The 15,018-nt window shown below is 39.7% G+C and overlaps 1 protein-coding gene across 8 annotated transcripts in view; it reads right to left on the bottom strand.

Moving 5' to 3' along the window:
* The window catches only part of ZNF19 (zinc finger protein 19), a 107,262-nt gene continuing 92,244 nt past the window's right edge, over positions 1-15,018 (bottom strand). For 6 of the 8 annotated variants that reach the window (XM_033845248.2, XM_073796833.1, XM_073796837.1 and 3 more), the window contains 4 exons: positions 13,668-14,757; positions 8,868-8,987; positions 3,636-3,779; positions 1-70 (listed from right to left, as the gene is read on the bottom strand). In XM_033845248.2, coding sequence (XP_033701139.1) covers positions 8,948-8,987; positions 13,668-14,757 — 1,130 coding nt within the window. In that variant the 3' untranslated portion in view covers positions 1-70; positions 3,636-3,779; positions 8,868-8,947. Of the gene's footprint in view, positions 71-3,635; positions 3,780-8,867; positions 8,988-12,374; positions 14,758-15,018 lie in introns of all 8 variants that reach the window. The other 2 variants (XM_073796834.1, XM_019935548.3) reach the window with 2 other exon arrangements.

Here is a 15,018-nt window from a genome sequence, read left to right on the forward strand (position 1 = left end):
CTTAAATAGTAGGACGATTCCGTTGTTTCATATTTCTAGGAAGGTGTAAGATCCATACACAGGCCTCGCCCTACATGGATAAATAAGCAAACAAAGAATAAGAATAGGAAAGGTCCGTCTGCATATACATATCAGATAATTCATCCATGGTTTGTTTCGGTAGATATGAGTTATAGATGAGAAGGCAGTTACTGTATCTGATGTATTAATGTATTGTTAAGAATAACCCTGTTGGGCTTCCCTGGTGGTGCAGTGGTTAAGAATCCGCCTGCCAATGCAGGAGACACGGGTTCAAGCCCTGGTCTGGGAAGACCCCACATGCAGAGCAACTAAGTCTGTGCACCACAACTACTGAGCCTGCGCTCTAGAGCCTGCGAGCCACAACTACTGAGCCCGTGTGCCACAATTACTGAAGCCTGTGTGCCCTAGAGCCTGTGCTCTGTAACAAGAGAAGCCACTGCAATGAGAAGCCTGCGCACCGCAACGAAGAGTAGCCCCTGCTCACCACAACTAGAGAAAGCCCACGCACAGCAACGAAGACCCAACGGAGCCAAAAAATTCAAAAAATAACCCTGTCAAGATTTGTAAAATTAAATATAAAGCAGGGATGAAATTTTCATCATGAGCTATTTGATGGGGCTGGTAGATCATTATATGCATTATTAACAATTCTGATTAATGGGTGGGATTTTAAAATGTTGGTCATTAGTGTTTCTATAGCTGAAATACAATGATGATTTTTCAGATCATTGGCCATGATTACATTGCATTTAAGAATAATGATGACACACATTGTATTTGTTTTAAGTACTATTTTGGTAGTTTTGTAGGTCTTTGTTCAAAACCTTCACAAATTTATGGCGGGCTTGGGTTAACTGGGTTAATTGAGTGGTTGTGATATTGTAATGAATTTTGGTGGATCGTTTTTGTGCTTAATGGTTTTTAAAATTTGTTTAAAGAGAAAGTGAATAGTTTTTGGTTATACAACAGCTATGTCTACTAAGCAGTGTCCTGAGGTTTGAGAGTCTAATAAAACCCTCTTAGGTATATTTTTTTAATGTTATGATGGACATTCAAATTAAAACCACAAAGTGACATCTATTCACATATAATAAATGATTATAATCAAGAACAAACAAAAATGCTGGCAACAATGTAGAGAAATTGGAACTCTTACACATTGCTTGTGGAAATGTATAGTTTGGCATTTCCTCCAAAAAGGTAAAATACAATTAGAGTCTGGTTCAAGAACTCAATGCCTAGATATGTGCCACAAAGAATTGGAAACAGGAGTTCAAACAAAAACTTGTACATGAATATTCATAGCAGCATTGCTTACATTGGCCCAATGGTAGAAAAAATTCAAATATCCATCAGTGGATGAATGGAGAAGCAAAAGAGGGTAGATCTATAAAAAGTTCCATATTATTCTGCCATACATAGAAATATAGCAAAATGGTGCCATCTGCTGTGGAAAAACAGTATGGCAGTTCGTCAAAAACAAAGTATGATTCATCACTTCCACTTCAGGGTATATACCCAAGAGGTTTGAAAGGAGGGAGTTAAACAGATATTTGTACACCCATATTCACAGCAGCATTACACTGGCCAAAAGGCACAAGCAACCCAAGTGTCCATGGATAGATGAATTGATAAGCAAAATGTGATAATATACACAAAGGTACATTATTCAGCCTTAAAAACTAAGGAAATTCAGACACATGCTACAACATGTATGAGTCTTAAAGTCATTATGCTAAGTGAAATAACCCAGTCACAAAAGGACGAATATTATATGATCCCACTTCTATGAGGTATCCAGAGAAGTGAAATTCAGAGACAGAAAGTAGAATGGTTGACAAGGGTTGAAGGGAGTTAGTGTTTAATGGATGCAGTTTCACTTGGAATAAAACAAGTACAGGAGATGGATGGTGAGGATATTTGTACAATAATATAAATGTGAATGTCATAGAACTATATATTTTAAATGGTTTAATAAATGTTATTATGTTCGATATTTAATCACAATGGAAAATGTGAATGAAGTACTGATACAAGTTACAACATGTATGAACACTGAAAACATCCTAAGAGAAAAGCTATGCAGAAAAGGCCACCCAGATCATACTCATCTTGTGTGCTTTAAATCCATCAAGGCTGTGAAAATGAGGGGAAGTCTCAAGACTGCTTCCAGAAAAAGAAAACTGGAATGTTTTCTTTTTGGAAACATTGGAAAAATGTTTGGAAACATTGGAAAAAAATGGAAACATTGGGAAAAAATGGAAAAAGACATTTTCATGCTTTGGGGCAGGTGATGGAAGTGGAAGTGGAGCCAGTGGATTGGATTAGAAGGTGAAAACCGTAATGATTTCTCATATGGGGGTTATAGGGGTGTTCCCTGGGAGAGTGTCCCTTTTTGGGGTGGAAACACAATGGAAACAGTCATTGAAATTGGCATATGTGGTAAAACAGTGATGACTGGGGAATCTGAACTTACAGATAAAGACTACATTGTACTGCTACTGCAAGTTTTCTGTATGTTTGAAGTTAGTAAAAAGTAAATAACTTTGCAAAACATGTCAACACCATGCCAGAAGAATAGATAAGACATCAAACTTCATGATGAAGCCAAGCCCTACCCAGATTCATTTCACCCAAAACGGTTAAGCTAACTGCTCTTGTAGGAATCATATATTATTAAGAGGTGCTATGGGAAGATTATATTATTAGCAGTCACTGTGTCTTGGGGGTTGTGGATGACCTGGGATGTGGTAGAAACAAAGGGATTTTTGAATTACAATTTTCTACATCAAACCGCCAAAAGTTACAAGTAATACATGAATTTAGTAAAGTTGCATGATACAAAAGCAATACACAAAAATCATTTGAGTTTCTATACACTAATAAAGAAGTATAAGAAAAATTAAGAAAACGACCCCATTTGCAGCTGCATCAAAAAGAACAAAATACCTAGGTATAGATTTAACCAATGATGTGAAAGACTTGCACAATGAAAACTGTAAGACACTAATAAAGAAACCAAAGAAGACACAAAGAAAAATATTCGTGATCAGGCACTGGAAGAATATTCTTAAAACGTTCATCCTTCCAAAGCAGTGTACACATTCAATTCAATCTCTAACATAATTAAAGTGGCATTTTTCACAGAAACAGAACAAACAATTCTATATATCCTGTGTGGAACCAAAAAGGACCCCAAATAGCCAAAGCAATCCTAAGGAAGAGAACACAGCTGGAGTCAACTTGCCCCCTGACTTCTAACTACACTGTGAAGCTACAGGAACCAAAACCAAAACTTGGCATAAAAACAGGCACATGTACCAGAGGAACAGAACAGAGAACCCAGAAATACACCCACATGTATGTGGTCACTTAATTTATGACAAAGCTGCCAAGGACATACACTGGGGTAAAGTCCCCTCAATAAACTGATGCCAAAGAAACTAGATACCACACACCAAAGAAAGACACTGGAAACTGTCTACACTACACACAAAATGACCTGAAATCCACAGTTTTCCACATCAAGCCCATTGTCTGCTGGCTTCTCTGCAAACAGACCCCCTTTCAGCAGTCAGCCGCATACAGGAAGCTTCTCCCCACTTTTTCTTTACCTTTTACTCCTGCGGCGGTGCCTCCCAGCAGGTCCTGAAGACACTGGCTCCTGTCTGCATGGACTAGTATGTCTGGAGGAGACCAACCTCCTGTCTATGTTGACTCAGCCAGTCATTGTCCGGAAGCCAAAGCCCTGGAGAATCCTGAAAAGACCAAGCCCCGGTCAGCTGCATGGAATCAAGTCCTCCGGCTGAACACGCACTAGCCTCGAAAGTCAGAGAGGTGGACTTGGCTCCACCTGCTGGCCAGTTTGGAAGTGCAAGCCTCAGCCACTTCCACTGGAGGCCCTGCTCTCAGCTGGCAGGTCTGATGAATCCACTAAATTTGAAAATTCAGACTCAAATGGAGCCCCAAATCCCATGATAAGCCACAAACGGAAAGAAAAAGATTTGCAAAACACTTATCTGATAAAGGATTTGTACTCATTATATCAAGAACTATAGAACAAACAACCCCATTAGAAATGGGTAAAATCTGAATGGAGACCTGGGCAAAGTAGATAGTAAGTAAGCATACAAAAATATACTCAACATCATATACCATTAGGGACTTACAAATTAAAACAATGAGATAGCACTGCACAACTATTAAAACTGCTGAGCTCAAAAAAAAAAAAAAAGACACTACCAATTGATGGAGTGTGAGGAACAATGGGAACTATACATCACTGCCAGTAAAATAAATATACAGCTACTCTGTAAGACATGTTGGAAGATTTTTCCAAAGCTAAACAAATCTCACCTAAAGAGCCAACATCCTGCCTCCAGTATTTAGACAACTGCTCTGCAGAACTAGGTCCAAACAAAAACGAGGATGCAATTAAGCATAGCATCCCTATTCAGAATGGCTAAAAACTTAAAGAAATCAGTATGCCCTTCAACAGATGAACATATAAGAAAACTGGGGTACATTCATGTTGGGGGAACAGAATATGCTACCCCAAAATATGCCTGTTTGGTGTAAGGATTATTTTGGCTTGATTATTTTTAAAAAAGACAATTTCTGAAAACCAAGTCAAGATTACACTTTTGTGAAGGAAATTTACATTTATAAGGGAAATCTCCATTTAAAAAGTTGTCTCCCTCTCTGTACCAGGAATAGACAGATGACTAAATCTCATGAAACACTTATCAGTAGAGAAGGCCAGGACTTAAATCTGCGTTTTCTCTTTTTTAATTTTTTTTTAATTTTTAAATTTTAATTTAATTTATTTATTTTTGGCTGCATTGGGTCTTCATTGCTGCACGCGGGCTTTCTCTAGTTGCAGCCAGCAGGGGCTACTCTTCGTCGTGGTGCACGGGCTTCTCATTGTGGTGGCTTCTCTTGTTGCAGAGCATGGGCTCTAGGCTCACGGACTTCAGTAGTTGTGGCATGCGGGCTCAGTAGTTGTGGCTCACAGGCTCTAGAGCGCAGGCTCAGTAGTTGTGGCTCACGGGCTTAGTTGTTCTGCAGCATGTGGGATTTTCCTGGACCAGGGCTCAAACCCGTGTCCCCTGCATTGGCAGTCAGATTCTTAACCACTGTGCCACCAGGGAAGCCCTTCTTTTGTTTTTAGGTGAAGATGGTATTTAAGGTGATGACTTAGGCCATTTCAGGGACTAATTTTTCCTGGGCATCGCCCATGCATATAGGAAGTACAAATGTTATTAAACTTCTCTTTGTTTTTCTGATGGTAATCTTTTATTATGGGGGGCACTTCTCAACCAAGAACCTAGGAGGGTAGAGGGAAAATTATTTTTCCTCTCATACACATGCAATGGAATACTATTCAGACATAGAAAGGAATAAACCATCAACCTTTGCAAAAAACAAGGATTAATCTTACAAGTATACAGTATTGCTAAGTGAAAAAATCCAGTCTGAGGAGGTACACACTGTATGACCCCACTTATATGACATTCAGGAATAGGCAAAACAAAGATGGTAGGGCTTCCCACTGGTGGCGCAGTGGTTAAGAATCCGCCTGCCAATGCAAAGGTCACGGGTTCGAGCCCTGGGCCAGGAAAATCCCACATGCCACAGAGCAACTAAGCCTGTGTGCCACAACTACTGAGCCTGCGCTCTAGAGCCTGTGAGCCACAACTACTGAAGCCTGTGCGCCTAGAGCCCGCGCTCCGCAACAAGAGAAGCCACTGCAATGAGAAACCCGTGTACGGCAATGAAGAGTAGCCCCTGCTCACTGCAACTAAAGAAAGCCTGCGCACAGCAATGAAGACCCAAAAATAAAATAAATTTATTAAAAAAAAAAAAGATGGGAGACAAGTTATGGTGTGGGGTTTGAAATGTTCTATATGGTACTTTGATGGATACTTGCCACGATGCATTAATCTAAACCCATGGGTTTTTACAACCCAACAAGTAAATCATAATCAAATTTATTTAGGATATGGGAGTGTCACAGGATGGAATACAGATGTGACAAAGAACCTAACTGATTTAGAAATGTACGGAAAAAACTCACTGTTGGTAGGGCAAAAGGTGCTGACTTAAGTAACTATGGAAATAAATGAACTCTGCAGAGCAAAGGCAAAATGTGCTATACATAAATACTGGACTCTGTAAGTTCTTTCCCATGGTGGTAATACCTAACAGTAGTAATACTACTATATCTGTAATCTAAAGGGAGCAAGCAATGAATTCAATGTAGGACAGAGGTGGTAGGCTGGCATCTTACATTTGGAATTGATAGTTACAGATAAGCAAAGGCAGAAGGTTACAATAACCATGCAATAATGGATAGATTATATTTCCTCAATTTTAAAAACTTTTGTGCATCAAAAGATGATATCCAAAAAGTGAAAACACAGCCGGCAGAAAGGAAGAAAATATTTGCACATTGTATTATATCAGACAAGAATCTGTTCTTCAGAATATATCAAGAACGTTTACAAAACATCAACAAAAAGACAACACAAATTTTAAAATGGAAAATGACTTGAATAGACCTGTCCCCAGACAAGAAAAGCAAATAATCAGCAAGCACATGAAAAGGTGTAAAACATCAGTTGTTGTGCTGGAAATGCAAAGTAATACCATAATTCAGTACTCCTTCACACATACTAAAATGGTTATAATCAAAAAACAGAAATTAACAAATGTTAACACTGTAGAGAAAATGAAACCCAACATTGCTTGTGGAAATGGAAAATGGTGCAGCTTATGTGCATAATAGTTTGGCATTTCCAATAAAAGATAAAAATACAATTATCATATGGTACAACAACGTCACTCCTATAGACCCCCAAAAATTGAAAACAGGTATTCAAAATGTTGGAGAGGATGTGGAGAAAAGGGAACCCTCCTACACTGTTGGTGGGAATGTAAGTTGGTGCAGCCACTATGGAGAACAGTATGGAGGTTCCTCAGAAAACTAAAAATAGAACTACCATATGATCCAGCAAGCCCATTCCTGGGCATATATCCAGACAAAACTCTAATCCAAAAAGATACATGCACCCCTATGTTCACAGCAGCACTATTCACAACAGCCAAGACATGGAAACCACCTTAATGTCCATCGACAGATGAATGGATAAAGAAGATGGCATACATATATACAATGGAATACTACTGAGCCATAAAAAAGAATGAAATAATGCCATTTACAGTGACATGGATGCAACTAGAGATTATCATACTAATTGAAGTAAGTCAGAAAGACAAATACCATATGATATCACTTATATGTGGAATCTAAAATATGACCCAAATGAACCTATTTATGAAACAGACAGACATGGAGAACAGAGTTGTGGTTGCCAAGGGGAAGGGGGGTGGGGGAAGGATGGAGTGGGAGGTTGGGGTGAGCAGATGTAAGCTATTATATATAGAATGGATAAACAAGGTTCTACTGTATAGCACAGAGAACTATATTCAGTATCCTATGATAAACAATAATGGAAAAGAATATTTAAAAAAATATATATATATGTATAACTGAATCACTGCTGTATAGCAGAAATTAACACATTGTAAATCAACTATACTTCAATAAAAAATAAATTAAAAAATAAAAACAGGTGTGCAAACAAAAACTTGTACACAAATATTCATAGCAGTGCAGTTCACAATAGCCAAAAGGTGGAAACAAGTAAAATGTCCTTCAAAGGGTGAATGGATAAATAAAATGGGTAAATCCATAAACTAACCTATACCATATAAAGGAATAAAGTAAAATGGTGGTGCCACTCTGGAAAACAATATGGTAGTTCCTCAAAAACTTAAACAGACAATTAATATATGATCTGTCAATTCTACTTCAGTATATATACTCAAAATATTTGAAAGCAGAAACTGAAACATATTTGTACAACCATATTCATAGCAGCATTATTCATAGTAGCCAAAAGGTGGCAGAAACCCAAGTACCCATCAACAGATGAATGAGTAAACAAAATATGGTATGAACGAATAAACACAATAGGACATGATTCAGCCTTTAAAACTAAAGTAATTCTCATACATGCCACAACATGGATGAACCTTGAAGTCACCATGCTGAGTGAAATAAGTCAGTCCAGAGAAGTCAAATTCAGAGACAAAAAGAATGTGGTTTCCAGGGGCTGAGGGCTGTGAGTGAATGGATACAGAGTTTCACTTGAGAAAAATTTTTAAAGTTCTAGACATGGATGGTGAGGTTATTTGTACAACAGTATGAAGGTAGCTAATGCCACAGAACTGTACACTTAAAATGTTTAAATGGTAAATGTCATGTCATGTATTTTTAATAACAGTGGGGAAAAATGAATTAAGTACTGATAAGTGTTACAACATGAACACTGAAAACATCCGTACTGAAAAAAGCCATACAGAAAAGGCCACCCTGATCACATACTTGTCTTGTGTGCCTTAAATCCATTAAGGTTATAAAAATAAGGGAAAATCTAAGTAATCATTCCAAAAAAAAACCGGATCAGAATGGAAAAAGATACTTTCAAACATTTGGACAGCTGGTGAAAGTTAAACTGCGCTTGTGGATTAAATTATAATGTGGGTACCATATAATTTCTTGATTTGGGGCTTATGTGCTGGTTCTCAGGGAGAGTATCCCTGTTTTGGGTAAAACACACTGGAGTATTTTGTGTGAAGTGGCAAATGTGAATACTTTTTACTTTTGTGGAAAATTTTCTGTATGTGTGAAATTACTAGAAATTACTTTTCAAAACAACCATGTCAATACCATGCCAGAAAAACAGAACACATCGAACTTCGTTATAAATGCCAAGACTTACCCAGATCCAGTTCAACGAAAGCTGTCATGTTAATTGGCCTTGTAGGAGTCCACATGTTATTAAGAGACACCGTAAGAAGATTACACTAGGAACCACCATGTCTTGGGTGTTATGGATGACCTGGGATACAGTAGAAACAGTGGGATTTTAGAATTACAACTTTCCACATCACTCCACAAAAAAAACTGTTGGAATAAAATTTAGTGAAGTTGCAGACTATAAAATCAATATACAAAAATCAGTTAAGTTTCTATGCACTAATAATGAACCACTAGAAAGAGACATTACGAAAATCCCATTTATAACTTCATCAGAAAGAACAAAATACCTAGGAATAAATTAGCCACGGACATGAGAGACCTGTACTCAGAAAACTATCAAGCACTGATTTTAAAAATGGAAGACACAAATAGAAAAATATTCTGTGCTCATGGATTGGAAGAATTACTATTACTAAAATGTCCATTCTACCCAAAGCCATCTACAGATTCAATGCAATCTTGATTAAATTTCCAATGGCATTTTTCATAAAACCAGAAATAATAATATTTGTATGGAACCACAAAGGATCCTGAATGGCCAAAGGGATTCTGAGAAAAAAGAAAACAGTTGGAGGCATCTCCCCCTCTGACTTCAAACTGTATCACAGAACTAAGGTAACCAAAACAGTGTGGAACTGTCACAAACACAGATACACGGAATAAAGGAACAGAATAGAGAGCCCAGCAATAAACCCACATATGTGTGGTTAGTAATTCATGACAGTAGGGCCAAGAACATACAACAGGGAAAGGACAGTCCCCTGAAAAAATGGTATTGGGAAAACTGGACACTACTCTCCAAGTAATTAATTAGAAAACATGGAATGAAATGAATATAGACATAAACTTTACAACTTATACCCAAACTCACCCAAAACTGTCCACAAACTTAAATTAAAAAACTATAAAAATTCTAGAAGAAAACGGAAGAAAAATCTACATGACCTTGGGTGTGGAGATGACTTAACACACACCACCAAAAGCCTAACAACAACAAGAAAAAAGTTAATAATGTGCATTTTATAAAATTAGAAAAAACACAAATTGAGAGAAAAATATTTGCCAAGCACATAGCTAATAAAGGATTTATAATCAAATTTTCCCAAGAACCCTAGAACAAAACCTCATTAAAAATGGGCAAAGATCGGAACAGACTCCTGGCCAAAGAAGATATACAGAGTGTAAACAGGCATACAAGAATATACTCAACTTCATATACCATTAGGGAAATACAAATTAAAACAACAATGAGCTAGCACTGCACACCTATTTGAACTGCTAACTCCAAAAAATGACAATATCAACTGGGGGAAGAACAACCGGAACTTTCCTGCTCTGCTGGTGGAGTGCAGGTACAATCACTCTGGAAGACAGTTTGGCAGTTTTTTCCAAAACTAAAAAAGTCTTAGCATAGAATAGAAAAATCAGACCTCTAGTATTTAGACAATTGCTTTGAAAAACTGTGTTCAAACAAAAACTACCATAAAATTATACACAAGTTCTATTCATAATGGCTAAAAGCTTAAAGATATTAGGATGTTTTTCTGTAGATGAACGCGTAAGATTATTGGGGCACCTACATGTCAAGGGTAAGAGCATATGGACCCCCAAATATGCCTGTTTGACATAAGAATTATTTTAGGCTGATTAATTTTTTTTCAAAACTGCGAACATGGAACAATATAAACGCATTAGAAGTTGCTTTTTATGAGGTCGTTACAGGGTGGGATCTGAACCAAGAACAAAGAAGGGTGGAGGAAAATTTATTTTTCCTCTCCTATATATGCAATGGAATACAATTTAACAATAGAAAGAAATGAGCCACAAGCCCAAGCAAAGACAAAGATGACTGTATATATTGCTAAGTGTGTCAACCAGAAACAAAATAACATAATGCAGGAGACAACAAACAGGAAAAGAATTTATTTGGGGTCTTTAAGAATTGCTGTTTGGGAGACACAGATTCAGGTAACCCTGAAAGTGAAAGGTTCTTGCCTCGTCCCAGGCAGAATTCAGAGATGAGACAGGGAGGTCAAGAAAGTAAAGTGAGGATTTATTTAAGCTATAGTACGCTCTTGGGGAGAGCGGGCAGGCTCAGGTGAGTAAGCTGCCCTGAGTTCTTTTGGCAAGCCGGTTACATGGGGTATAATGTTCACTGGGGAGGGAGGGATTTGGGGGTGATATTCCCTGATTTTCACCCCAGCGCCACCTTCCCGGGGGGAGGAGGAATTTTTGTCCTTATTTAGCCTTGATCAGAAGTGTCATGGCTTCTGTGCATGATGGGTACTTCTTATCTGCAAGGCTAATTTTATTGTAATGAGAGCATAATGGGCAAAAGGTTACATTCGGACACCAGATTCCCACCTTTTCCTACCTTTCTTTGCCTCCAGGACACTTATCCCAAAATGTATGGTTTCCTGCCAGTTTGGAGGTTCCAAGGACCCCATCCCACCCCCGCCTTTTACAAGATGCATGGTTTCCTGCCATCTGGCCCATGCCCCCCCCCCCCTTTCTCTGCTCACATCTAGCTACCTTCCTGCTTTAACAAAAGAATTTCTGGGGAAGAGAAAGAGGGGCTTTTAAAAACAAAAAAGCAATGAGGCTGATAAAAGTTGTCTGCCAATAAATGCAACTGACTGTTGGAAGTCTGAAGATATTTGTCCTTAAGGAATTGCCAGTTGTTACAGGTAAAATAAGTTGATAGATTTTCATGGATTATTTTAGTGTAGGAGTCCAATAAGTATATAGACTGTCAGGAGTTCCTGGCAGATGTTCTGGATGATTCCAACAGGTGAAAAACACCCCATTTAATATGGAAAATACAAGCAGACCAATTAACCATCCTCTGACCCTTTCTCCTTGCTAGTTCTCTCCGTGTTCTGGGATTTCCCCCTCCTGGGACACAGAGGAAACAGGGACAGAGTTGTTTGGCAGCTCCCCTTAAATCTGACCCCACCCACTGTCTTTATCTTCCCCAGACATGCCCCGCCCAATGAGGACACCATGCCAGAGGGAGTCTCAGGAATCAATGATCCTGATGTGGGCTTCCCTGGTAGCGCAGTGGTTATGAATCTGCCTGCCAATGCAGGAGACACGGGTTCGAGCCCTGGTCTGGGAAGATCCCACATGCTGTGGAGCAACTAAGCCCATGTGCCACAACTACTGAGCCTGCAAGCCACAACTATTGAAGCCCGAGTGCCACAACTACTGAAGCCCGCACGCCTAGAGCCTGTGCTCCACAATGAGAAGCCATTGCAATAAGTTCATGCACCACAATGAAGAGCAGCCCTCACTCACCGCAACTAAAGAAAGCCTGCATGTAACAATGAAGACCTAATGCAGCCAAAAGTAAATAAATAAAACTTTAAAAATGATCCTGATGTGTCAGGACTTATTTGATTACAAGGGACTAGACATGCTTACTCAAGTAAAATAAATATTTTAAATGACAGAAATTAATCCTTACAAGAGACAAGTTGAAAACTGGGTTCAGAGGTGTCAGGTCCAAGGGCTCACATGCTTGTAGTGTGACCTGGTCCCTCTCCGACCATCAGCCTGCTGAGTGCCTTGTGGTCCCATTCACAGGCACAGTTTCTCTCATTGCATCCAGCAACTCCAAAATGACACAAGCTTAAAGTCCATACCAGGAATGCTTTCTCCTTCAGTAGGCTTCCTTGAAAACTCATGGCTTAGAATGCCTTTGGCCTGGCTTGGATAACATTCTCATCCTTGCACTGATCACAACAATCAGAGGATGGAAGATGGGATCGGCCAGGTGGGTGGAATGTGGGGTCAGCCCTCTGAAACTATTTGGACTGGAAGCAGGCAAGATGTAGCTCCCAAAGGAAAGCTGAGGTGCTGCACTTGGACATGAGGACAGATGCTGGCTCGGTGAAAGCAGCAGATTCCCTATCACTGACCACCCACTGCACAGCACAGAATCTGAAGCACAAGGTAGAAAGGGATTCACTTAGGGTTAGGGGCTGCAGCCACCCATCTAATGTTCTTGCTATCCTTTCACGACAGCAAGCAGCTTTTCCATTTGCTGAAAAGCAAGGTTGATGATGATGGTAAACTCGAGGCTCCTGCCTTGGGCATCAGGTCCTTGCATAGCTCATGTGCCCTAGGAAGGCACACAGACCTCACTCTTGTTCCTGGGGCGGGGGGGTGGTAGCCCAGAACTCATGCCTGCCCCCCAGCCACATTAATCAACCACTCCCAAAGAACAAACATTGCTCATTTTTCCAGTCTCCTCTCTCCACGACAAAGAGCAGACACTAATGCTAAGGGTGGCAGAAAATTCTTGTTCAGTGAAGTACTGGGAGGTTCGAGGATTATTCAGTACCATGGAATTCATAATTGGCAGGCTTTCCAAAGTCCACATGGGTGCACGTGGCTCTCCAACACCATTCAGCCACTGTGAAACTGCCCATTAGGAGGCCCAGCTGCTTAACGAGTATGAGTGATTAAGATCTTAATGAGTAGGAATGTCAAAAGTTTGTTAACAACTGGAAGGCAAAAGGATTGCCTGGCCACAGTCTGCCATCTGGTTGTCGTGCCAGGGCCACACTCACCATTTACAAGGTTATTAACTCTTGCCAAGTCTGGGATTCTAACTGGACTATCTTGGGTTATCTACTGACATCTGAACCAACAGCTGTAGCTTGAGGGAAGGAACCTGCAGCTGAGCTGGGGCTGTGTCACAAATTCTACCCCGAGTGGAAGACAGAATCCAAAAGGAAATTTAGTGTACTATTACCAGTAAAAGGGGGTAAAAAATTCTGGGAGGCCAAAACATCCAACATCCAGCACTGGCTTCTCTCCAGGGTGGATATGATCTAGCTGGGAAGAAGTCCTAAAGGTTTTTTCATACTTGACATATTCACAGGTTTTCTCTCTAGTATGGACTCTTTGATGCTGAAGCAGATTTCTTTTGCTAGTTAAGACTATTCCACACTCATCACACACATAGGAAGTCTCCTGAATATGGATTCTTAGATGCCTTTTTAATTGATCCTGAGCACTAAAGGCTTTTCCACAATCTACACAGTCAAAGGGTTTCACCTCACTGTGGACTCGCTGGTGCCGATTTAGTTTTGTATGAAAATTGAAGGCTTGCCCACATATTTTACAAGAATAAGGCTTTTCCCCTGTGTGAATACGCTGATGCTGACTAAGATGAGAAGTCCGTCCGAAGCTTTTGCCACACTCATTACACTCATAAGGTTTCTCTCCAGTGTGGATTTTCTGATGTCGCAGCAGTGGTGAATTACCAATAAAAGCTTTTCCACACTCATTACACTCATAGGGTTTCTCCCCAGTGTGAATTCTCTGGTGTATGACAAACTCAGAACTACTGGTGAAACCATTTCCACACTCCGTGCAGAGATAGGGTCTGTCCCCACTGTGGATTCTCTGATGCCTGATCAGATTTGCGTTATCATTAAAGGCTCTCCCACACTCTTCACACTGATAGGGTTTCTCTCCAGTGTGGATTCTCTGATGTCGAATTAATGAAGAATTGCCATTAAAGGCTTTTCCACACTCATTACACTCAAAGGGTTTCTCCCCAGTGTGGATTCTCTGGTGTCTAACATAGTAAGAAAAATAGCTGAAGCATCTGCCACATTCCTCACATCTGAAGGGTTTCCTATTATAGTGGATTCTTGGAACCTTTCCTCTAATGTTTTTCACTGTGGGGATTTCCTGGTGCTTCTCCAGTTCACATGTTTCTAGGAAGCTGTTTCTCTTAAGAACATTCTTCTGTGGCCCATGTAACATCATCATATCTCTTTCTTCAGAAACTCCCCATGTTGGTGTTAACTCATTGTCAGTGTTGGTCCCAGCATCTGACATAACAAACAGAAAACAAAAATGCCACCTGAGGATTATACTAGAAAACAAAAGAACACTGAAAATTATTGTCATCCCCCCTTATCTGCAGTTTCCCTTTCTGTAGTTTCTGTTTCCTTGTCAACCATGGTCTGAAAATATTAAAGGGAAAATTCCAGAAATAACAATTCTTCAGTTTTAAATTGTGCACTGTTCTGAGTAGCATGATGAAAACTAGAGCCATCCCGCTGTGATCAGATGTAAATCATCCCTCTGTA

This window comes from Tursiops truncatus, chromosome 19 (genome assembly GCF_011762595.2).
Source record: "Tursiops truncatus isolate mTurTru1 chromosome 19, mTurTru1.mat.Y, whole genome shotgun sequence".
NCBI lineage: Eukaryota > Metazoa > Chordata > Mammalia > Artiodactyla > Delphinidae > Tursiops > Tursiops truncatus.